This window comes from Loxodonta africana, chromosome 26 (assembly GCF_030014295.1).
Source record: "Loxodonta africana isolate mLoxAfr1 chromosome 26, mLoxAfr1.hap2, whole genome shotgun sequence".
Taxonomy (NCBI): domain Eukaryota; kingdom Metazoa; phylum Chordata; class Mammalia; order Proboscidea; family Elephantidae; genus Loxodonta; species Loxodonta africana.
The window spans coordinates 34,798,428-34,822,754 of record NC_087367.1 but is presented as its reverse complement, the minus strand read 5'-3'; the positions used below and the strand labels follow the sequence as shown (position 1 = coordinate 34,822,754).

Below are 24,327 nucleotides of genomic sequence, written 5' to 3'. Positions count from 1 at the left end.
AATAGGCACCATTTTTCAGTTTGCTTTTTGAAAAGTGTTCTCTCTCAGTGTATGTTTATTTTCAGTTTTTGATTTCTACATTTGTAACAGTAGTAGACGCTTAGGTAATTCAAATAAAAGTAACGTATAAGTTGGTCCTGAAATTTTAATTTTGGTTGGGATATAGGACCTTTATATATGTTAGATAAGGACGGCTGGTGGCACAGTTAAACGCTTGGCTGCTAACTGAAAGTTTGATGATTTGAACCCATCTGGCGGCTTCATGGGAGAAAGACGGTCTGGTTCTGTAAAGTTTATAGCCAAGAAAACCCTATGTCTGTCACCTGAGGTTTCTGTGAGTTGAAAATGGCTTGATGTTACCTAACAACAACAACATACATAAAACTTGAGAAGCTGTGTTCTGGTGATGCACTGCAACCTGAATACACATATTTTGAAGAATTGATTAAGAAATTGCATAGAAGGAGGAAGAATTGGTCAAGGAAAATGGTCATAGTTTTATGTAGGAAAAGAGGAAGATGTACAGTATAAGGATGAGCATGACACAAAAACCTGAGAATGGGACATTATGAGACGCTTCACTGAGTAGAAGTAGAGGGAAGTGGAGAAAGATGAGGTTAGATAGGCTTAATACAATAATTAATAGGAAACTTCATCTAATTAGCACAAACAGGCTTACCACTGTTTTTACTACCACTGCTCAAGTATATACTTATATGTCAGTTAAGGAGCCATGGTGGCAGTGGTTAAGCACTTGGCTGCTAATCAAAAGGTCAGTGGTTTGAACCCACCAACAGCTCCGCAGGAGAAAAGACCTTGGTGATCTGCTTCTGTAAAAATTACAGCCTAGGAAGCCCTGTGGAGCAGGTCTCTGTGGTATAGGATTGCTGTGAGTTGGAATCAGTTCAGTGACACAACAACATATGTCAGTTTACATAAAGCAAGCTCATTTAACTTTAGAATTCAAGTAAACTTGAAGTATGCTGAAGTTACTGTCATAAAAAAGTCTGAAAAGTGATTACTCCTTATTTACCTTGAAGTGTTCTCAATATTGTAACTAAATTTAAATCAAACTCATATATAGTTGGATATTTTATTTGAAGTTTGTCAGATTTCCAGTTAAAGATAAGTGTGGAGACTGGCTATTATTAGAATCACTGAAATTATTTTTCGAAATTAAGAATTGAATGTGAGCTATTCTACCCAACAACTTACCTTTTTTCTTGTAATTTGATGTTTTTTCCCAAAGAGTCTCTGTTAAGTGATGACTTGATATTTTTTCTTTTTAGTCATTGTGCATTTCATTCCATCTTTGCAAAGAGATCAAATTATAGGTTCCTTAACATCTCCTGCCTGTGTTAGGAGCTTATTATTTTTAATTTTCAAAAATTTATGATTTTTATATCTATAGAGTAAGTGCTCAAAAGTATTAACATTAATTTTCAGAGACATGTTTAAGTGTGATGTGTTAACATATATATAATATATATTATGTATTTATATACAACCCATTGCTGTTGAGTTGATTCCGACTCATAGCGACCCTAGTGTACGGGGTAGAACTGCCCTGTGTGGTTTCCAAGGCTGTAAATTTTCATGGAAGCAGACTGCCACATCTTTCTCCTGCATTGTGGCTGTTGGGTTTGAACCACTGAGCTTTCAGTTAGCAGTCAAGCACTTAAGCACTGTGCCACCAGGGCTCTACACAGATGTGTGCTGCATAACATCTGTTTGGACAATGCCCAACTGCATATATATCCGTGGTCCCATAAGGTCATAATAAGGTTCAGAAATCCTGATCAGGGAATGGGACTTAACGAGTGTAACCAGAAGTAGTGAATGCAACAGTTACCCACATGTGACAAGTGTATCTCATGTCTCTTGTACTATACAGAACAATTGCTCTGCTAGGTGTATAATGGTACAGTGCATATATATAGGCAGTCCCCGGATTATGAATAAGTTCCATTGCTAAGCCTGTCTTTAAGTTGAATTTGTACGTAAGTCTGAACAGTTAGGTATGGTTCGTATCTAAAGTCAGTTAGTCAAATGTCTGTCTTAGTATATAGTGTACCTTTCTATGCATAAAAAAATTAAACACTTCCAGATACACTAAAACATCTTTTACATAATAATAATGCTTTCATGTGCATTTCAGAGCAGCCAAAACCAAAACCCAAACCCGGTGCCGTCGAGTTGATTCTGACTCATAGCGACCCTATAGGACAGAGTAGAACTGCCCCATAGAGTTTCCAAGGAGCGCCTGGTGGATTCAAACTGCTGACCCTTTGGTTAGCAGCCGTAGCACTTAACCACTACGCCAGCAGGGTTTCCTTCAGAGTAGCACCTGTTTGTTATTACGTACCATTGTATGTACCACAAATTTTTTATATAATAGACTTCACAAGGTTAGTTCATAACTATGGATTGTCGGACGTTATAACCCAGGAACTGCCTGTAACCTGTGATTCGTATGTTATTCATGAAACATCCAAATCACATAATGACCTATTTCACAGAATGTATCTTAACGTGGATGTTAAGTGACACATGTCTCTGTGTGCGTGCGTGTGTGTGTGTATCGAGCATTTTGTTCCCTGTGTCCTAAGTATCTTACCTTAATTAGGCTCACTAGTTTCTTTTTACTTGCTCTTTCTTGAGTAAATCGTATTGTGTGGGATTCAGTTCTTAATGATAAACTGGTTAGGCTATTCCTCTTCATTCACTTAACTACATTTAAAATACTTTAGTAGTGCAATTAGAAAATGCTAGTTCAGGGATCGTGTGTGCCTGCATGTTTGATTTAGTGGTCTTGTTCTGATTAAATATAACTTTTCAAATAGAGAAGCCAGTTCATAAACACCTGTAGTTTTAGTGTCTTGTTGGAATCTAATAATATAGGCTGGTATTTTGCCCTCAATATAGAAATTTACCTAAAATTATGAACTTCTTTTAAAAAGAGTTTTGTTGAAAATCTATTTTAATATTGATTACTGGTTTCTGCCTCCTTTTTTTTTTTTTTTTTCTTATAATTTTGCAGCCTGCGTCATCTGGAGATGATAGAGCCATGTGTTTCACATGTAGTGTATGCCTTGTTTGTTGGGAACCTACTGATGAACCTTGGTAAGTATTGTTTTCTCTGGACATAATAGGCTAAGTTAGCCGTGTAAGTGCTCTTCCAAATTTTACTCGTCTGATCTAGATATAATACTATTCTTGCTTTCTTGCCACCTGTGTTTTCTGCCTTTGCTCTAAAATAGGGAGGTAGTGCTGGCTGTCTGTACTCTGTCACATCACTTAGCATACCTTGTCTCTAAGGGCCATGAATTTCCAAAATCTGTACATGAAGAGAAGTGCCAAAGAATACAGCCAGGCTCTGACTGAAAACCTGAAGGCTATGGTAAAATGAACTAAAGCATGACTAACTTCACCAGTTTAATCTTAGTCTGTTAAGGGCAGGCTGTCAATAGGGACTGTACGGAGGAGGGCTTTGTGATCTAAATTTTTACTTTTGAAATAATTTTAGGGGTCTGTGGTGTCTTTAAGGACCCCGGGTGCCACAGTGGTTAAAGCGACAGACCGCTAACCGAAAGGTCAGCAGTTCAAAGCCACCAGCGGCTCTTCCGGAGAAAGATAGGCGGTCTGCTTCTGTAGAGATTTACGGCCTCGGAAATCCTGTGGGATTGCTATGAGTTAGAATTGACTCGACAGCAGTGGGGTTTTTATTTTTGGGGGGATGGGGGTGGTGTCTTTGAATTTTACTGTGTGAACTTTTAAAGATTGTAATATTCAAACCTCATTGTTATAAATACATAGTATGGGGCCCTGTTGATAGAAATAGTAATAATAATAGCAAATATTTATATAGTACTTTATACCAGATACCATGCTGAGTACTTTATGTAGTTTGATTTATGTAATTCTCACATAAACCCTATAAAATAGATGCGAATATCGTCTTTGTTTCCAAGGAGGAAACTGAGAATGAATATTCTGCCATTTAATCCTTACAGTTACTTTATGAGATTAGAATTATCTAGTTTTAGCATGAGAAAATAAAATTAGTTGAAGGTCACATGGCTAGTGAATGATGGAGCCAGAATTTGAATCCTAGGAGTATGGCTTTAGAATTTGTACTCTCAACCTCTGTGTTATGGTAAACCATCCTAGTACTCTATTCTTTCCACCACTCCTCTTCTTGCCACCATCTGATTTCTATGATTATATTAGTTATTTTTTTCTTTAGTACATGGAAGTGATAGAAAAGGTAGATTGAACAGCTTTAGTTTTTGATAGATTTATAGGTATCCTTGTTGTTGGAGAAGAACAGTAAAAAATCAATTTTTATAAAATTAATTTGTTTTTAAAATCTAATGCTTATTTTATACTAAAATTAATTTGAAATCCAGAATGTTCATCAGCTGATGTGAATAAGATGAAATTACTGAAGCTTATTGGAATGTACATTTTTTAAAAACTTAATTTTCTTTTATTATATGATTTATAAGTATTGTTCTTGCTTAAAAAAATGGAAGTGAATAATGAAAAGGAAACTCAGTGTTGCTGATGGTCAACATTAGGCATTTATTACTAATGCAATCCTAAGGACGTGAGTGAACTCTACATTTGGATTCTAGTTACAGTGAAAAATACATATAAAAAATTTAAGCTGGTCATGTGTCTGAACACTGGGGTTGGGATATGAGCAATTTCCAATTTAGGACAAGGTTCTGTTTAGAATTGTCTTTCCCTGTAGAAACTATCTTTATGTATATAGAAATCATCTTAATATATATTTTTTAGTTTCTAGGCCAGTCGTCAGAAAGTTATTTAACCCATACTTGAAAAATTGGGCCTTCTGTAATGATGTTAGAGAATACAACTTCATTAATAAATGGCTTTCTATGGGTCATTGTTGTTGTTAGGTGCTGTTGAGTTGGTTCTGACTCATAGCAACCCTGTGTACAACAGAATGAAACACTGCCCGGTCCTGTACCATCCTTACAATTGCTGTTATGTTTGAGCCCGTTATTGCAGCCACTGTGTCAAATCGATTGAAATTTCTACATTGGGCTGCTTAAAAAATCTCATCTTTCCCATGGCAGCCCTGGCATGGTCAGGGGTTCAGAAATTCTACTTCATCCTTGTCGCAGGATTCAGGATATCTCAATCAGTTGGTGAGGTCTCTGAAGGCCTGGGGATAGTGCTTCCTGTGGCTAGGAGAGAAGGGATTGATGGGAGCTTGAGAGGTGAGCATGGGCACTTTCTGAATCTGTAAGGCAGAAAAGAATGAAGACTGAAGAACACTTGGACTCTTTGAGGGGAAAATGGAACTCTCATATTTTGGTGGTGAAAGTGGGTAGAATTAATTTAGAGGGAGATTGAATTAAAAAAAAAAATGGGCGTATTCTATTACCTAGCAATTCCACTTCTACTTACCTCCTTCAGGGAATTAATTGCTCTTGTATGCAAGGTGGCATAAAAAGGATGATAACGGCACTGAAAAACTGTGATTCAGCAATTAAAAGAAATGAACCAGTTACATTTTTTTAATACCATCAATAGCTTTCACATATTTATTGCATTAAGAAAGCAGTTGTAGAATGATTCATATAATGATACTGTTGATTTGAAATAAAAACCCCGATATTTTCCCTGTGTATATAAGTGCATTTAAAATTATGAAAAATATTTTAAACCTCAAGATAGTGGTTATCTAGAGGTGGGATAGGAGGTTTTGGGGTTGAAATAGGTCTTTGGCTTTGTATAGTCATGTGTATAGGAAATTTTTATTAAAAAGTTAAAGCTCAGGAAAGAGATGCAAAGGGGAAGGATTTAGTTCAGAGGGAAACTCCAAATGTCATGTGCTTGAGGATGCCATGTAAAAGAATGTATGTATGACATCTGCATGGTACAAATGGTCTAGGATTTATGTGTGGATATAGGTAAGTCTCTGGATGGTGCGAACAGTTAAGCAGTCAGCTACTAACTGAAAGGTTGGTGAATTGAGTTCACCTGGAGGCACCTCAGAAGAAAGGCCTGATGATATGCTTCTGAAACATCATAGCCTTGAAAACCCTATGGGACGTAGTTCTCCTCTACGCATACATAGGATCGCCATGAGCCCAGATAGACTCAGTGACAGTGGGTTAGGTTTTTTTTGTGTGTAAATAGAAATATGTACATCCTAAGGAATAACATGCTTTATGAGTAAAGTTTTCTTTTCATTCCCTTTCTTTGCCATGGAAGTACAAAAATGGGTATAAAAAAGTTATTTTTTGATAGCAGGGTCCTGACATTTCATATAATGCCTTATAAATTACAGCCAAAGTAAAAAAAAGAGTAATTAGAAAGAAATAAAGGAGTCACATAATTGGGCAGATAATTTTTAAATGTTAAAGTTGACCCTGGTTTTAACATTTGAGAAAAATCATTATACTAGCCTAAATCTGATGTCCTAGTACTTTATTTTTCCTTAAAATTTTAATGTTTTCTAGTAGACTACTTTAAAATTTCTTTTTGCTTGGTAAGCATTTATTTGAAAGAAGTAGTGTGCAGTTTGCGAGCTTTATCTTTTTAAGGTAATTTGAAAAGAAATTTTGTTTAGAGTTTGTCTGGCTGGGTTCCACAGTGAATGTATAAGTACGTTTCTTTGTTCTTAATGTATGTCATTTTACCCATACCCTAGAGATCACTTTATTTTGCGATAAAAAACCAAACGCTGTGCCGTCGAGTCAACTCTGACTCATAGCGACCCTATAGGAGGAGTAGAACTGCCTCATAGCGTTTCCAAGGAGTGCCTGGTGGATTCAGACTGCTGACCTTTTGGTTAGCAGTTGTAGCTCTTAACCACTAAGGCACCAGGGTTCCCATTTTGTGATATGAGTAACATTTATTGAATTTCTGCTATATGTAGTTGGTGGTCACTGACACATATGGAGAATTTTAAAGTGAAACAATGTAGTTAGTCATTCAAAGTTGTAGGGAACCAGTGTGTTAATGTAGCATAAATTATACTACAGCATTTATTTCTCAGTTTCATCTGAGGCTGGTTTTATTCATAATTAAAGTGAATAATAACTGCTGTGAAAGTGAGTGGTTGAAAATGTTAGAGTGGTCTTGAAAAAATTCAGTGATTTGGTATAATTAGTCTTTAAGTGAAACCCTGGTGGCGCAGTAGTTGCTAACCAAAAGGTTGGCAGTTTGAATCCATCAGCTGTTCCTTGGAAACCCTAGGCAGCAGTTCTAGTCTGTCCCATAGGGTCGCTATGAGGGTTTTGTTTTTTTAGTCTTAAAAGAATCCTTTAAATTCAAGTAACTACTTAAAAAAAAAAAAAGATGTTGATGTTGGAGTTGTGTTTTCTTGTACAGAGTGTGTTGCGTTGTTGTTTGATAAACTTTTCCTTCCTTAATGTGTGTAAAGGTCTGAACATGAGAGACATTCCCCAAACTGCCCGTTTGTGAAAGGCGAGCATACACAGAATGTGCCGTTGTCAGTGACTCTTGCAACAAGTCCTGCCCAGTTTCCTTGTGCAGACGGAACTGACAGAATATCTTGCTTTGGGTCGGGGAGCTGCCCTCATTTTCTAGCTGCTGCAACTAAAAGAGGAAAGATCTGCATATGGGACGTTTCCAAACTTATGAAGGTATATATTAATTTTGAAGGAACAGATTAGTTATTGGAAAAACAAAATTAGTTGTAAACTTAGACTTTTCGTTTGTTTAGGTGCACTTAAAGTTTGAAATTAATGCATATGATCCAGTAATTGTGCAACAGCTTATCCTATCGGGAGAACCAAGCTCAGGAATTGATTCAAGGAGACCAACTTTGGCATGGCTGGAAGACTCCTCCAGTTGCTCAGATATACCCAAATTGGAAGGAGATAGGTATGTGAATTTGTTTTAGCACTTTTTTTAGAATTACTTCTGTTTCTGTATTTTATATTTTCATATTTTAATTAAGATGGCAGAAAAATTAGTAGGTTGAGATATCAGAGAAGAAATGATTGGTTAGAAATCTGAAGGAGTTGTGTGATTCTTGAGGACAAGTTTTCATCCAGAAATGCCATATTCTGTAAAATATACTTTATTTTTCATCCCTATGCGAGTAAGACCTTGAGAAAAGCTTTCTTTTCTGGTTAAGGTGATGATTTGACTGCCATCTTTGTAACTTCATTTCAAGACATCTGAATTCCTTCTTTAAACTAGCATTTTTTTTTTAATCTCAGTATGGCTTGGTACTACTTCGTTGTTTTTCTTAATGTAAAAGCCCTTCTGTACATGAAACCTATTGTGTTCCCTTGGTTTAGATTTCTCCATTCTGGATAATTTCCAATTAATTAATATTTCCTTTTGGTCTTTATTTTTCCAGATGCCTTAGTATTTATCTTTAAGCAGCCAATAAGTGTTTGAATATTTGAGGCTAATTATCAGATGATATTAAACTTTTTTACATTCTTTTTGCTATTTTAAATTAGAGCACCTTGGTTTATGGACAGTTATTATCATATGAAATAACCAAACCAAATCACAGAAACTTTGTCAGTAGCATCTAAGTGAAAATTTTCTCCCCCAAACATTTTAATTGTTAGTGTTTTAAGAATTGCATTATATATAAAATAGCATTATAAATGCCCATGCACTTCAGATTTAAGTACAGTATCTTGTTTCAAAAGGGGGAAAAGTACCTTTATGCAAAATACATTTTTTGCTTTCATAATTTAGGTTATCACAATTTAAAAAACCTCTGTAGACATGCTAGTGAGTAGAATACAGGCAGAGACAAATACTGTTCTAGAGTGTCTTTAATTATATCCTTTTTCTTGTCTGCTAGCAGTGGAGAGAGTGCATCTCTGGATGCAGAGAGGGAGGGTGGCAATTTCTTGGCCACCTGAATGAAGAGCGCAGGAGGCACTATTGTCTTGTTCTGACTTATAACTTATGGGTTGTAATAGTTTTCCTGCATGTCAAGAAGTTCTTCAACAGCCTTTCACAAACAAACAAACAAACAAAACAGCAAAACTGACCTGCATGTGTGTGTGAACACATGCCCTTATATGCATACATACGTAACTAACTTGGTTTAAGGATAACTGTTCTGAATTCAGTAATTGAATATACTTCTATTTAATATGGTTTTAGGATAACTGTCTGAATTCAGTAATAGAATATAGTTCATAAAATTTTTGTACTGGAAGTTTATGCTTGATTTTATTAGCTGCTGCTCTCTTGTGTATTCTTAGTTACCCAAACTATCCCTAGTGAGATCTAAGGATCTTTACATCCCTGCAAATGTGATTATAGAATCTTAGAGGTTCCCATACTCTGTTTGAGGCAGACATTTATTTAATGATTTAGGTGGTTCATTATCAGCATTGTTAATCATTAGGACCTGGAGCTGGTAATTATTTCTCTTTTAGTAGTTTTGTATGATGCTTTATGTTTGAGATACTTAGCAGTGTTTGTTGTAACACTGTCCTTTTTTCTTTGCTATCTTGTATTAGGTATACTTTTTTTTTTTAATTCAAATTATTTGTTACTTTGTGTTTTGATTTAAGTGATGACTTACTAGAGGATTCGGACAGTGAAGAGCATTCCAGATCAGATTCTGTGACAGGTATGTAAAAAATGTCAGATAATATATTTTAAATCTCTTGATTTATACAGTTTTAGGTAAGGCACTGGCTTTTCTCCAACTACCTGTTTAATCACTGGAGTCCCTGGGTGGTGCAAACAGTTAATGCACTTGGCAACTATGTGAAGGGTTGAAGGTTTGAGCCTACTGAGAGGCTTCTTGGAAGAAAGGCCTGGTGATCTGCTTCTGAAAAATCAGCCACTGGACACCCTACAGAGCACAGTTCTGTTCTGACACATGTGGCTGCTAGTAGAAGTCGACTCAGCAGCAACTGGTTATGATTATTTAATCAACACTAAAGTATCACTTCATTTGAAATTTCTTGGTTAATGTAAAATAACCATTTAATTCTAAAATATTGCTTAATTCCAATTTCTTAGATAATATACACTCTAAATTTTCAGTAACACCAAAAATTTAAATATTGTGTTATCAGAGTTCTTGAATTAGTTGTATGTATCTAGTGTTCCATACTTAAATGGAACTCATTTGAGACAAAAGAATTTTAAGTGACAGTTGTACTAAGTCTTTGTCACAGATGTTGGGAAGTTGACATTAAGCTCTTTAAAATATGTTTAGTTTATTTGTATAATGTATTCTGTTGTTTAATTAAAGCAATTTATATTGAGACTCTTTATTCTCCAAAGAAAACAAGTGAATAGAGAATAAATTTTAAAGTATAAAGTCATAGACATTCAGACATCAAGGAAGTGCTTCCTTACTCATTTGTCGATGAAACAGTAAGACAAAGGACGGTGCGACATGTTTCAATGTAGTTATTTTATAGTGAAAGCTAAGAGTGCATCTTAAAATAATTTTTACTGTGTTAGAATTCAAATTTTATCTCTGTCATTTATCACATTCTGATTTTATTTCCTAATATATAGGGAATCTTGTAGTAGAAATATGTAGAGCACTGAGCAGAGTACCTGGGAAGTAGTATTTTTAAAAAGTAGTGTTATTAAATTGTGGCTTTTTTTTTTTTTTTTAATCGAATGCCATGGTAAGGACATTTATGACTTATTGCTTCAGAAGAATCCTAATGTAAAAATGGCATGGCTTTAGACCTCATCTAACTTCAGGGGAAGGATAGAAAATCAAGATCAACATCAGCCCAAGGCTGATTCCTATGAGGTAGAGGTCAGATCTGCCTCCGCTCTCCAATCTTTTTAACAATTCTCATACCAGCTCTCCCTCCTATGGCACTCTGTGCTTCTCTGATTGGTTCATTGCAGGGCCACAGAGAACTCACCATACTCAGGGTTATGGGGTTTACTAGGGAAGTGTAACAGGTTACAGTTTAGGATTAGGATCAACTTGGAAGTAACAGGAACGACTTAGGATTCAGTTCTTTGATCAAGACAGCTTCTTCTCACCCGTGCCTGCAGGCAGGCCTCTCTCTCTTGGCCCTTGGTGTGGCCCCTCACTCAGGCAAGTGTTACACAGCTCTTTAGCTCTGTTGACAAATGCCTAAAGGCACCTCACTCTGCCATCAAGCCTGCTTGAAGGCTCTCAGCTCTTTCGCCCCATGGATTGACAAGCTCACTGTAGCTGCCTGCTGGTCCTGTGCCTCTATCGTCTCATGTTGTCGTCAGTGTTAAACAGCTCTCTCTGTCCCTGGGTCTAGAAGGACCCAGAGTCCAAAAGATGTGCTCCGCTCCTGGCTCTTCTTGATGGTGGTGAGGCTGCCTCTCTGGCCCCTGGGATTGGCTCCCTTTAAGCCTAGTGGGAGGGCAAAACTGACGAGTCTACTACAAGGATTCCATGTACCTAATTTGCATGGTTGCACCCCGGCCAGGGTTATACCTTATTTGCATTAACAAAACTGTCCAATCCCCTTGGTGGGCCACAAGCACCTGATTTGCATAGTCCCTCCTAATTCTTTTGTGGGAGTTACAAGACTATTGCTAGAAGGGTCATATTTGATCAAGACAGCTTCTCACACGTGCCCGCAGGCAGGCCTCTCTCTCTTGGCCCTTGGTGTGGCCCCTCACTCAGGCAAGTGTTACAGAGCTCTTTAGCTCTGTGGACAAGTGCCTAAAGGCACCTCACTCTGCCATCAAGCCTGCTTGAAGGCTCTCAGCTCTCTCGCCCCATTGGTTGGCAAGCCAACTGTAGCTGTCTGCTGGTCCACTGCCCCGTACGTGATTTTGTATAGTACAGTGTCCAAAGTTGTAGTTAGTGTAGAGTTGTAAGTGCTCTCTACTGTCTAATTTGGCATGAAAGAGTTTGTAAAACCACTAAATAGAATACTAGACTGATTTTGGATTAAACTCAAGCTTTTTGTGTGTTAAAGGTGTTCTTAGCAATGAAAAAAACCAATAAAATGACAGGAAAACTCCCTGAATAATCTACATATGCATAATTAGCTCTAGAAACATAAAGAATTGATTGCATTTGTTTTATTTTATCTATTTAGTCTTTCCTCACTTTGTTGCCCTTTTTGGGGGGGAAAAAAGGATTGCTATTACATTTTCTTAATTTGATGCAGGATAATAAACTGGTCATTGGGGACCTGGTTAAAGTTTTTAGTCTTCTAAATAACTATTATCTTTGGGTTTCAGTTCCTCCTATGCAAAGTGTTTGAATCAAATACTCCTTCAGATTCCTTTTTGTGCTCTTAAATTGTTTGATTCTAACTATAACCTCTCCTTTGCATGCTATAGCTTTGTTCTTTTCTCTGGGTCTAAGAATCTCAGTAGGTAGGTTTATAATTGTAATAACTGTTTTTGGTTTATTTCCTTAAACTTTTTCTACTTCTATCTTTCTCATTTATGCTCTGTTTTGATCTTTCACATTCTCTTCAGCTACTACAGCTCTGATCACTTCCTAGTGTCTAGAAAATTTCCGTATATTTTTCTTGACCCTATATTTGGCACCTCATTTGAGGGTGAGAGTGTTGTTCTTGTGAAGGATACAGGAATATTTCCAGTTGAAATTTTCAATTGCCTCCTTTGAGGATTTATAAGTAGTTTACACATTCATAGTGTAATATATATCTTCTCCACGGCACTGGGGGGTGGGGGTGGGGGTGGGGGTGTGAGGGGAGCCCTGGTAGGGCAGTGGCTAAGAGCTTGGCTACTATCTGAAAGGTCTGCAGTTCGAATCCACCTGCCACTCCTTGGAAACCCTATGGGATAGTTCTCTTTCCTACAGGGTTGATGTGAGTTGGAATTGACTTGATAGCAATGGGTATATATCTTCCAAACTAATTCTGTTACATTGAAACACTATTGGTGAGTTTCTGGAGGTTTGTGTAGCACCATATGTATATCTGGTATGAATGAAGTTTGTGTTCTCTTCCTGAAATATCTAAGAAGGCATAGATGGCTATTTCAAAACTTCTGCCAGCATTAGGTGATTCTCATGAAGTAAATATGGTCTGAGTGGAGACTAAGAGGCTTTTCATCTGTTTTTCAGTTGAAGGTTATGCCTTTGGAAAGTGTCTAGATGATATCGGAGAGAAAAATTTGGGTTTTGAACTACAAATCAGAATTAAGATACATTGCTTCTTATGAGAGGTGTGAAGTATTTTGGGAAGAGATTGAATAAGATGTGAACTGAAGTTTGATAAGATTTTAGAAAAGTGTTTTTAGATAATACCTAATTGCTCAGGAAGTTTGGCTGGCAGAAGCTCTGGGATTGACACTGCCTAAGCAAGCAGAATTGACAAGTTTCTCAAAATGATTATGTGAGGAATATACTGCAGATATTGGTAGGTTTGTTGTGTAAAAAATTATTTTGTGATCCAGTGGGTTTGAGAAACTCTGAGATAATTAAAGATAATAGGTTTTCTTACTGCGGGATTTGACATAGTTATTAATGTGCTCTGCCATTCTTCTAAAGTAGAATATATAGTGTATGCTGTTTCCTCGATATTGATTAAATAGGTAATTGAAAAAAAGCAGAGTAATAAATGAGATTTGTTATATTTTCCTATTTAAAGAACCGTCTCACCCTACATGTCATTTATTTTGACTATTGTCTTAAATGTGTGGTAACAATATACATAAATTTCTATAATGTATACATTGACTAAAATGGCTTTTTTGTTGGCAGTGTGCAAACATAACTTAAAAAAAAAAAACAAAACATTTGTCCGTTGAGTCCAGTAAACAGATGAGCATCCTGAGGGTTATTGTGGAGTACTATGTTTTATAGAGATAGTTCACTGTCAGCCTTCAATTTCCAATATAAATTAGTAAAATAGAGAAAATAGACATAAATATATGATAGTTTAAAAGGCTTCATGTGACATAGCCAAATGAATGTTTAAATAAATGAATAGCTTCATTGGTACAGTTAAGTTGTTTATACTTTGCTGGTGCTTAGCTGGAAGAGGTTTCAGTTTTAGAGGATAGTAGTAACTTCTGTGAAATGAGAACATTATCCCTAGAATATGGGAAATTCTAGATACAGCTGTCAGTGAACAAGCTGAAGAAATCATGGTTCATGAATAAAGTAATTAATAAGCTTTCAGTTTTTTTTTATACCTTAAGTGTTTGATGTCCCATGAACTTCTGCTGTTTATTCCTTCACTTGGACAGCTGTCAAGCCTTGAATTATTTTATATTTATTTCCTTTACTCTTTTGTGTTCTTCCTTCTAATATTTTAAAGATATTCTAATTATTTTTTATTTCCACAAATTACTGAGAGTGATCTTTACATAGTTGTTGCTAATAATGTTGTTTACTGAATGATAAAAAGTTTGTATTAGGGAGAAAGAAACAGATTGATTGAAAGAGATTTTAGTCCAGTGTCAAGAGATTATGCTTGACTTGAGGGTTGACTGATGTCTATTGCAAACTTTTGTGTAGACACAGGTCAATGTTTAGAGGGTTGAGACTGAGGAATGTCTTTTGTAGTATTTGTAATGGAACAGCATGAAGAGAAGGTCAACAAAGGATAATATAATGTAATATACTTTAAGCAAACTGAGAGGAATGTTTGGTACATATGAACTGAAAATTAGAAGGTGATATGGAAGAAATTTGTATTTCTTTTTTTTTATATTCATAGTCAAAGTTTTTTTATTGTATTTCAAATGAAGGTTTACAGAACTAGCTTCTCATTAAACGATTAGTACACATATTGTTTTGTAACATTGGTTACTGACCTCATGACATGTGAACACTCTCCCTTCTCAATGTTGTTTTATGGCCTAATCTTTGGCTGAAGGGTGAACCTCAGGCCTAATCTTTGGCTGAAGGGTGAACCTCAGGCCTAATCTTTGGCTGAAGGGTGAACCTCAGTAGTGACTTCATTACTGAGCTAAAAGAGTGTCTGGGGGCGATACGCTCCAGGTTTCTCCAGTCTCTGTCAGGCCAGTAAGTCCGGTCTTTTTTTGTGAGTTGAAATTTTGTTCTACATTTTTCTTCAGCTCTGTCTGGGACTCTGTATTGTGATCCCTGTCAGAGCAATTGGTGGTATAGTAGCTGGCACCATCTAGTTGTACTGGGCTCAGACTGGTGGAGGCTATGATAGTTGTGGTCCATTAGTCCTTTGGTCTAGTCTTTTCCCTTGTATCTTTAATTTTCTTCATTCTCCCTTGCTCCTGATAGTGTGTGATCAGTGGAGTATCTTAGATGGCCACTCATAGGCCTTTAAGATTCCAGACACTACTCACCAAAGTAGAATGTAGAACATTTTCTTTATAAACAGTGTTATGTCAGTTGAGCTAGATGTTGCCCGTGACCATGGTTCCCACAGCCCTCAGCCTAGTAATTCCATCCCTTAGGGAGTTTGGATGTGTCTTCCATGCTTCCATTATCTTGTCTTGTACAAGTTGTGCTGGCTTCCCTAGCTTTGTGTACTGTCTTACCCTTCACCAGAATTACCACTCATCTATTGCCTGTATAGTGTTTTTCCATCCCTATCCTTCCCCTCCCTCGTAAACATCAAAGATTTTTTCTTTTTGTGTGTAAACCTTTTCATGAGTTTTTATAGTAGTTATCTCATACAATATTTGTCCTTTTGTGATTGACTTATTTCAGTCAGCATAATGCCCTCCTGAGTCATCCATGTCGTGAGATGCTTCGCAGATTCATCATTGTTCTTTATCGTTGCATAGTACTCCATCATATAGATGTCCCATAGTTTGTTTATCCCTTCATGTGTTGATGGACATCCAGGTTGTTTCCATCTTTTTGCTGTTGTGAACAGTGCTGCAATGAATATGGGTATGCATTGTGTGATGGCTCTTATTTCTCTAGGATGTATTTCTAGGAGTGGGATTGCTGGATCATATGGTATTTCTATTTCTAGTATTCTAAGAAAGTGCCATATCGTTTTCCAAAATGGTTGTACCATTTTGCATTCCCACCTGCAGTGCATAAGAGTTTCAGTTTCCCTGCAGCCTCTCCAACATTTTTTTGATTAGTGCTAGTAATGCTGGGGTGAGATGGTATTTCATTATGGCTTTGGGATGCATCTCTCTAACGGCTATTGATTGCAAGCATTTCCTTATGTGTCTGCTAGCCACTTGAATATCTTCTTTGTTGAAGTGTCTGTTCATTTCCTTTGATCATTTTTTAATTATTTGTCTTTTTGTTGTAGAGGTATTGGATTTTCCTCTAAATTTTTTAGATTAGACCTTTGTCGGATTTGTCATACCCAAATTTTTTTTCCCAGTCTGTAGGTTCCCTTTTTACTCTTTGGTGAAGTCTTTTCATGAGCATAAGTGTTTAATGTTCGAAGATCCCAGTTATCTAGCTTATCTTCTGGAGTTTGTGTTTTGTTAGTTATGGTTTGTATCCTGTTAATGCCGCATCTAAGGGCCTTTAGCGTTGATGCTGTTTTTTCTTCTGATCTTTATAGTTTTTGGTTTTATGTTTAGGTCTTTGATCCATTTTAAATTAGTTTTTGTATATCGTGTGAAGTATGGGTCCTGTTTAATTTTTATGCAGATGGACATCCAGTTTTGCCAGCACCATTTCTTAAAAAGACTGTCTTTTTCCCCATTTGATGAACTTTGGGCCTTTGTCGAAGATCAGGTAACCATAGGTGAATGGATTTACATCTGGGTTCTCAGTTCTGTTGCATTTATCAAAGTATCTGTCACCGTAACAGTACCAGGCTATTTTGACTACTGTAGCTGTATAGTAGGTTCTGAGATCAGGTAGTGTGAGTCCTCCTACTTTATTCTTCTAGAAAATTATATTTCATTTTAAAATTGCAAAGTTTGGCAGCTTTTTCATTTGGCTATGTCATGTGCAGTCTTTTAACTGTCATATATTTATGTGTATTTTCCTTTTTTCTAAACTCAGAATTAAATTGCATACTATGACAATCAACTGATATCATAGTGGGGTGGGAGGGAGAGATGGTACTATGACCCCTTCTAAATGGTTGAAGAGAGGGTTTGAGATTTAAAATAATTTTTCATGGGAAACCTTCAAGGTACATAATTGGCCCATACATAAATATGGTATTGTGGGTCCTGGTGGCACAGTGGTTAAGTGTTTGGCTGATAACCAGCAGATCAGCAGTTGGAATCCACCAGCTGGTCCTGGAAACCGCATGGGGCAGTTTTACTCTGTCCTTATCATAGTGGGGTCGGAGGGAGGAGAAAGTGCCGTGACCCCTTCTAAGTGGTTGAAAAGAGGATATTGAAATTTAAGTAGTTTTTCATGGATAATCTGCAAGATGCATAATTGACACATACATGTATAATATCAAGTGTCTTTTTGATTTAGAATTGAAAAGCATAAATCTTACTACTTTCAATATTAAAGTAATGAATAAATAATGTCCTTATTTTTTAACCTCAATTTTTTCAAAAAGGATTGTTTAGAAATTTTCAGGAGAGTAAATTCTGAGTTGAAAATAATTTTGAGTCCCTTAAATACTTGTATCGTTTTTCTGAGTGGGTTTATTTCAGATTTGATTGCATTTCCTTAAAATTATTTAAAAATTTCCATTTTTATAATCATAATGTACTGACTGGATGAGTAGAAAAGAAGATTAATGAAAACATTAAACCAGAGGTTTTGATTTGTATTTACAAGGCTGTATCTAATGAATGTTGGTCCTTTTCAAAGGGCATACATCACAGAAGGAAGCCTTGGAAGTGAGTCTTGATATAACAGCGCTGAGCATTCTCCAGCAGCCAGAAAAACTTCAGTGGGAGATTGTTGCAAATGTGCTTGAAGATACTGTTAAGGATCTTGAAGAACTTGGGGCAAATCCTTGCTTAACAAACTGTAAGAGCGAAAAGATGAAGGAAAAGCACCAGGAACAACACAACATTCCCTTTCCATGTTTGTTAGCTGGAGGTTTATTAACATATAAATCTCCTGCTACCTCTCCCATTAGTAGTAATTCTCACAGGTCACTGGATGGTTTAAGCCGAACTCAGGGTGAAAGTATATCTGAACAAGGGTCAACTGACAATGAATCCTGTACAAATTCAGAACTAAATTCTCCCCTGGTAAGGAGGACTTTACCCATTTTGCTACTTTATAGCATCAAGGAATCTGATGAGAAAGCAGGAAAAATCTTTTCACAGATGAACAATATTATGAGTAAAGGTTTGCATGATGATGGTTTTACAGTGCCGCAGATTATTGAGATGGAGCTGGATAGTCAGGAGCAGTTGTTGTTGCAGGACCCTCCTGTGACTTACATTCAGCAGTTTGCAGATGCAGCAGCCAACCTTACCTCTCCAGATTCTGACAAGTGGAACTCTGTGTTGCCCAAGCCTGGGACTTTGGTTCAGTGCTTGAGGCTGCCAAAGTTTGCAGAGGAGGAGAATCTTTGTATAGACTCAATAACTCCTTGTGCTGATGGAATTCATTTGTTGGTAGGACTGCGGACATGCCCTATTGAATCCATGAGTGCAATAAATCAAGTAGAGGCCCTGAATAATTTAAATAAATTAAACTCTGCTCTATGTAATAGACGGAAAGGTGAGCTGGAATCAAATCTTGCTGCAGTGAATGGTGCAAATATTAGTGTAATCCAACAAGAATCACCAGCAGATGTACAGACTCCTTTAACAATTCAGCATGAGCACAGGAATGTTAGTGGTGGATATTTAGTACTTTATAAAATGAATTACGCCACTCGGATAGTGACTTTAGAAGAGGAGCCAATAAAAATCCAACATATCAAAGATCCCCAGGATACAATTACCTCACTCATTTTGCTTCCACCAGATATATTGGATAATAGAGAGGATGACTGTGAGGAACCTGTTGAGGAAATGCAGTTAACCTCAAAGAATGGTAATGAGAGAGAAAAAAAGTCTGATATTTCAACCCTTGGACACCTGGTAATAACCACTCAGGGAGGATATGTAAAAATATTAGATCTTTCAAACTTTGAAATTTTGGCCAAAGTGGAACCTCCCAAAAAGGAGGGCACTGAGGAGCAGGACATGTTTGTTTCCGTCATATATTGCTCGGGCACAGACAGGCTGTGTGCATGCACCAAAGGTAAGCTGTTTGTTTGATTTCATTCTTCTATAAATCTTTAACATAGAAAATGACTAAACCTACATATATAGCAATTCTTATGTGCAAAGCTAGTATGAATCTTAGATTCATGTAGATGGAGAGTTGATTTTTCTATAATGAAGTGGTAAATCTTTGTACTGTTTTTTTAAAGCTTTTTTCTACTGCCCTAGATAAGAATTCTAATTGTAAATAAGTTAATAAGTCTCTCAGAAAGTATCTACTCTGCTTTAACCTCAAGAAAATAACCTTTTTTTCTTTCTGTGAGTCCTGATTTTGCATCTGCTCAAATTTGTGACCTTGGGCAAGTTACTTTAAACTCAGTAAACCTATGTTTCTTTGTTTATAAACTAGGATAAGAGGGCTTGTTTCCAAGCTTGTTAGAATTCAGTGAGATAGTGTATGTAAAGTTTCTGGCACAGATACTGGTTCTTACTTGCTTTTGAAATAAAAATACCTAGCAAATAATTATTAGTTTTGCCAAATAAAAAATATATTTTTAATCTGATTTACTTCAAACCTTTGCCTGGTAGTGAATCAGTTTTGCAACATCTGAGGCACTATATAAGACATGTTGTTGTTGTTGTTAGGTGCTGTCGAGTGGGTTCCAACTCATAGCAACTCCGTGTATAGCAGAATGAAATACTGCCCAGTCCTGTGCCGTCCTCACAGTCGTTGTTATGTTTGAGCCCATTGTTGCAGTCGCTGTGTCAGTGTATCTCTTTCTCTTTTACGCTGACCCTCTACGTTACTAAACACGATGTCCTTCTCCAGGGACTGGTCCCTCTTGAGAACATGTTCAAAGTACATGAAACAAAGGGCTTATTTCCAAGGAGCACTCTGGCTGTATGTCCTCCAAGACAGACAAGTTCGTTCTTCTGGCAGTCCGTGGTATATTTAGTATTTTTCGCCAACGTCATAATTCAAAGGCGTCAATTCTTCCTCGGTTTTCCTTATTCATTGTCCACTTTTCACATGCATATGAGGTGATTGAAAATATCACGGCTCAGGTCAGGCGCACCTTAGTCATCAAAGTGACATCTTTGCTTTTGAACCCTTTGAAGAGATCTTTTGCAGCAGATTTGCCCAATGTAGTATGTCATTTGATTTACTGACTGCTGCTTCCATGGGCATTGATTATAGACCCAAGTAAAATGAAATCCTTGCTAGTGTCAAAACTTCGTGCGTTTATTGTGATGTTGCTTATTGGTCCAGTTGTGAGAATTTTTGTTTACTTTATGTTGAGGCGTAATCCACACTGAAGGCTATAGTCTTTGATCTTCATGAATCTTCCACCAGTCCTGATTCCACATTCTTCCTCTTCTAGTCCAGCTTTTTGGATTATTTGCTCAGCATACAGATTGAATAAGTATGGTGAAAAGATGCAACTGTGATGCACATCTTTCTTGATTTTAAACCGTGTACTACCCACTTGCTCTGTTAGAACCACTGCCTGTTGGTCTATGTTCAGGTTCCTCATGAGCACAATTAAGTGTTCTGGAATTCCCATTCTTTGCAATGGTATCCATAATTTCTTATGATCTATACAGTCAAAAGCCTTTGCATAGTCAGTAAAACACAGGTAGACATCTTTCTGGTGTCCTTTGCTTTCAACCAAGATCCATCTGACACAGCTTGAATTTCTGGCAGTTCCTTGTGGATGTATTGCTGCAACTGCTTTTGAATGCTCTTAAGCAAAATTTTAGATGCATGTGATATTAATGATATTGTTGATAATTCTGCATTCTGCTGGATCACCTTTCTGTGAAATGGGTACAAAATATGGATCTCTTCCAGTCGGTTGGCCAGGTAGCTGTCTTCCAGATTTCTTGGCATAGAGGAGTGAGCACCTCCAGCCCTGCATCCCTTTGTTGACATATCTCAATTGGTGTTCCTTGAATTCTTGGAGTCTTGTTTTTCACCAGTGCTTTCAGTGCGGCTTGAACTTCTTTCAGTACCTTTGGTTTTTTTGTTTTTCACCAGTGCTTTCAGTGCGGCTTGAACTTCTTTCAGTACCTTTGGTTCTTGGTCTTATACTACCTCCTGAAATGGTTGAACTTTGGCCAGTTTTTTTTTTTTGTTACAGTGACTGTGTGTATTCTTTCCATCTGCTTTTTATGCGTCCTGCATCATTCAATATTTTGCCCATAGACTTCTTCAGTATTGCAACTCGAGATTTGAATTTTTTCTTCAGTTTTTTTCAGCTTGAGAAACCTGAGCATGTTTTTCTCTTTTGGTTTTCTGTGCACATTTCATTATAATACCTTACTTTGTTCTCGAGTCGCTCTTTGAAATCTTTTGTTTAGCTCTGTTACTTCATTTCTTCCTTTCACTTTAGCTACTCAGCGTTCAAGACCAACTTTCAGAGTCTCTTCCGACATCCATTTTGGTCTTTTCTTTCTTTCCTGTCTTTATCGACCTCTTGTTTTCTTCATGTATAGTGTTCTTGATGTCATTCCACAACTCATCTGATCTTTGCTCTTTGTTCTTCAATGCATCAAATCTTCAAATCTATTCTTGAGACGGTATCTAAATTCAGGTGGAATGTACTCAAGGTAGTATTTTGGCTCTTGTGGACTTGTTTTAGTTTTCTTCAGCTTCAACTTGAACTTGCTTGTGTGCAGGTGATGGTCTGTTCCTCAGTCGATCCCTGGCCTTGTTCTGACTGTTGATACTGAGCTTTTCCATAATCTTTTTCCACAGATGTAGTTGATTTGATTCTTGTATATGCCACCTGTCAAGGTCCGCGTGTACAGTCACTGTTTATGTTGTTGAAAAAAATATTTGCAATGAAGAAGGCATTGGCCTTACAAAATTCTATCATGTGATCTCTGGCATTGTTTCTATCACCAAGACCATGTAACAACTACTGATCCTTCTTGTTTCCAACTTTCAAATCAGTGCATCTTGATTGAGTGTTTGATTAATTTCAGATTGCAAAAATTGGTAAGAATCTATTTCCTCATCTTTTGTGTTAGTGGTTAGTGCATAAATTTGAATAATAGCCATATTAATTGGCCTTTCTTGTAGGTGTATGGGTATTATCCTATCACTGACATCATTGCACTTAAGGATAGATCTTGAAATATTCTTTTTGATGATGAGCACAACACTATTCCTCTTCAATTTGTCATTCCTGGCGTAGTAAACCATATGATTATGCTATTCAGGATGGCCAATACCAGTCCATTTCAGCTCATTGAAGCCTAGGATATCAGTCTGTATGTGTTCTGTTTCTTTTTTGATGACTTCCAATTTTCCTAGATTCATACTTTGTACATTCCACCTTCCAATTATTAATGGATATTTGCAGCTATGTCTTCTTATTTTGAGTTGTGCCACATCAGCAAATGAAGGTCCTGAAAGCTTGACTCCATCCGTATCGTTAAGGATGACTCTACTTTGAGTGCCTTCCAACCTTAGAGGCTCATCTTCTGGCACTATATCAGACAGTGTTCCGCTGCTATTCATAAGGTTTTCACTGGCCGGTTTTTCAGAAGTAGACTACCAGGTTCTTCTTCCTAGTCTGTCTTAGTCTGGAAGCTCTGCTGAAACCTGACCACCAAGAGTGACCCTGCTGGTATTTAAAATACTGGTGGCAAAGCTTCCAGTATCACAGGAATATGCAGGCCACTAAAGTACAACAAACTGGGAGACTCATAGTGGGAATAAGACATAGTACACCTTTTTCCCCCTAGTTTTTTTTCCTTAGTGTACATTTTAAGTTGGGGAGATAAAGCAATTTTTCAAAAAGATTGCTGACCTTAGGTATCAGGCAAATGAATCATCCTGATTTAATGGGTATTTAGAGACGGGAGATATTTGAAGCTAAGGTGACTAACCAAGATTTGACAGGAATTGTGATTTGAGAAGCATTTATACGTACTTCCTGTCTGTAGTTTTGATAGGGGTTACCTGAATTGTTCGCTCTTTAAAAAAGATTTCAACAGTTTAGCCAAGGAGATCAGTGGCACATGTCGTGGTTCAGATCAGTTTCTTGAAATACATCTGATGGACTAACAAAAAAATCTTTAAATAACATGATACTCCAAGTAGATTAATGTAAAAAATGAGCATTGCAGAATAACTTCAGAGTAATAAAACTTGTAATTACAGTTGAAAGAGTTTAGAACAACATTAAAATGCTATGTGCTCAAATATGTGCCAGTTCATTGTTTTAAATGATTTGCCTCTGTTTACTCTTTTAGTCATCACACCAACTTCTGAGGTATATACTATTATTTTCTCTGTTTTGCGGATAAGGAAACTGAGGGAAAGAGAGGTTAAGTAACTTGCCTATGTCACAGAGCTAATAAATGGCAGAGCCAGCATTCAAACCTGGGCAGTCTGTCATCAAAATGCTTAAATATACCGTGCTACCAGACTGTCGCAAAAGCAGAGGCCTCCTACATTGAATTCTTTGGAATCTTAATGTGAAAGATTTAAAACATGAAAACAGTAGAACATTAAGCCTGCGGACAGGCTATCTGTCTTTTAAGAAGTGTAGCCGGGTTTGGAACCTTGGTGGTCTGGTGCTAGGGCACAGTTTTCTTTATAAGATGTTAGCATTTTCCTGAATTACAGTAAGGATTTAATTATTTGATGAGATATGCTTTAGGCAACTGAGAGTTGAATAGTACTTAAGCCGTAAAATAGATTGATGTATTCTTAGAGTTTGAATACTAAGAAGTTCTAGGATTTGATCCCTTGTGACAGGGAATTTAATCAGATGATTTTAAAAAACAAGAAAAAGCCTGAAAAGTTAACCACTTTGAAAATTATCTCCCAATTCATCTTCAAGGCTTAGCTGATCAAGATGCATTTGAAAAGATGATACTAATAACAATAAAGGGTAAAGAAAAGTTATGTTTTAAAATTATGTATGACAGTCCGTAAGTAGATGGATAATTTTTGAAAAGTACCTCAGACTGTGAATCAAATGGACCTGACAGTGTCTTCTGAATGTATTGAAATAGCAATATATTTTTCTCATTGAGAATCTTTTGATAAAAATAAATCTGCAGTTAATAAATGTTGAAGTTAATTTTAAGTGGGATTAATAGTATACTAAATTAGATTTGAAAAAATCGGTAAAAAATATGCACAACAAAACATTTGCCCATTCAACAATTTTTACATGTGCAGTTCAGTGACATTGATTATGTTCATCATGTTGTACAATCATCACAACTACCCTCTTCCAGATGATTCCACCACCGTTAACAGAAACTTAGTGCCTC

The 24,327-nt window shown here is 36.8% G+C and overlaps 1 protein-coding gene across 15 annotated transcripts in view; it reads left to right on the top strand.

The window, feature by feature from the left end:
* Positions 1-24,327, top strand: part of BIRC6 (baculoviral IAP repeat containing 6) — a 582,018-nt gene that overhangs the window by 243,118 nt on the left and 314,573 nt on the right. For 14 of the 15 annotated variants that reach the window (XR_002787222.2, XM_023555261.2, XM_003416066.4 and 11 more), the window contains exons 6-10: positions 3,041-3,123; positions 7,424-7,646; positions 7,727-7,887; positions 9,558-9,616; positions 17,675-19,069. Coding sequence is in view for 14 of the 15 variants with exons in the window: in XM_023555261.2 (XP_023411029.2) it covers positions 3,041-3,123; positions 7,424-7,646; positions 7,727-7,887; positions 9,558-9,616; positions 17,675-19,069 (1,921 nt within the window). In the remaining variant the exon portion in view is untranslated. The remainder of the gene's footprint in view (positions 1-3,040; positions 3,124-7,423; positions 7,647-7,726; positions 7,888-9,557; positions 9,617-17,674; positions 19,070-24,327) is intronic. The other variant, XM_064277234.1, reaches the window with a different exon arrangement.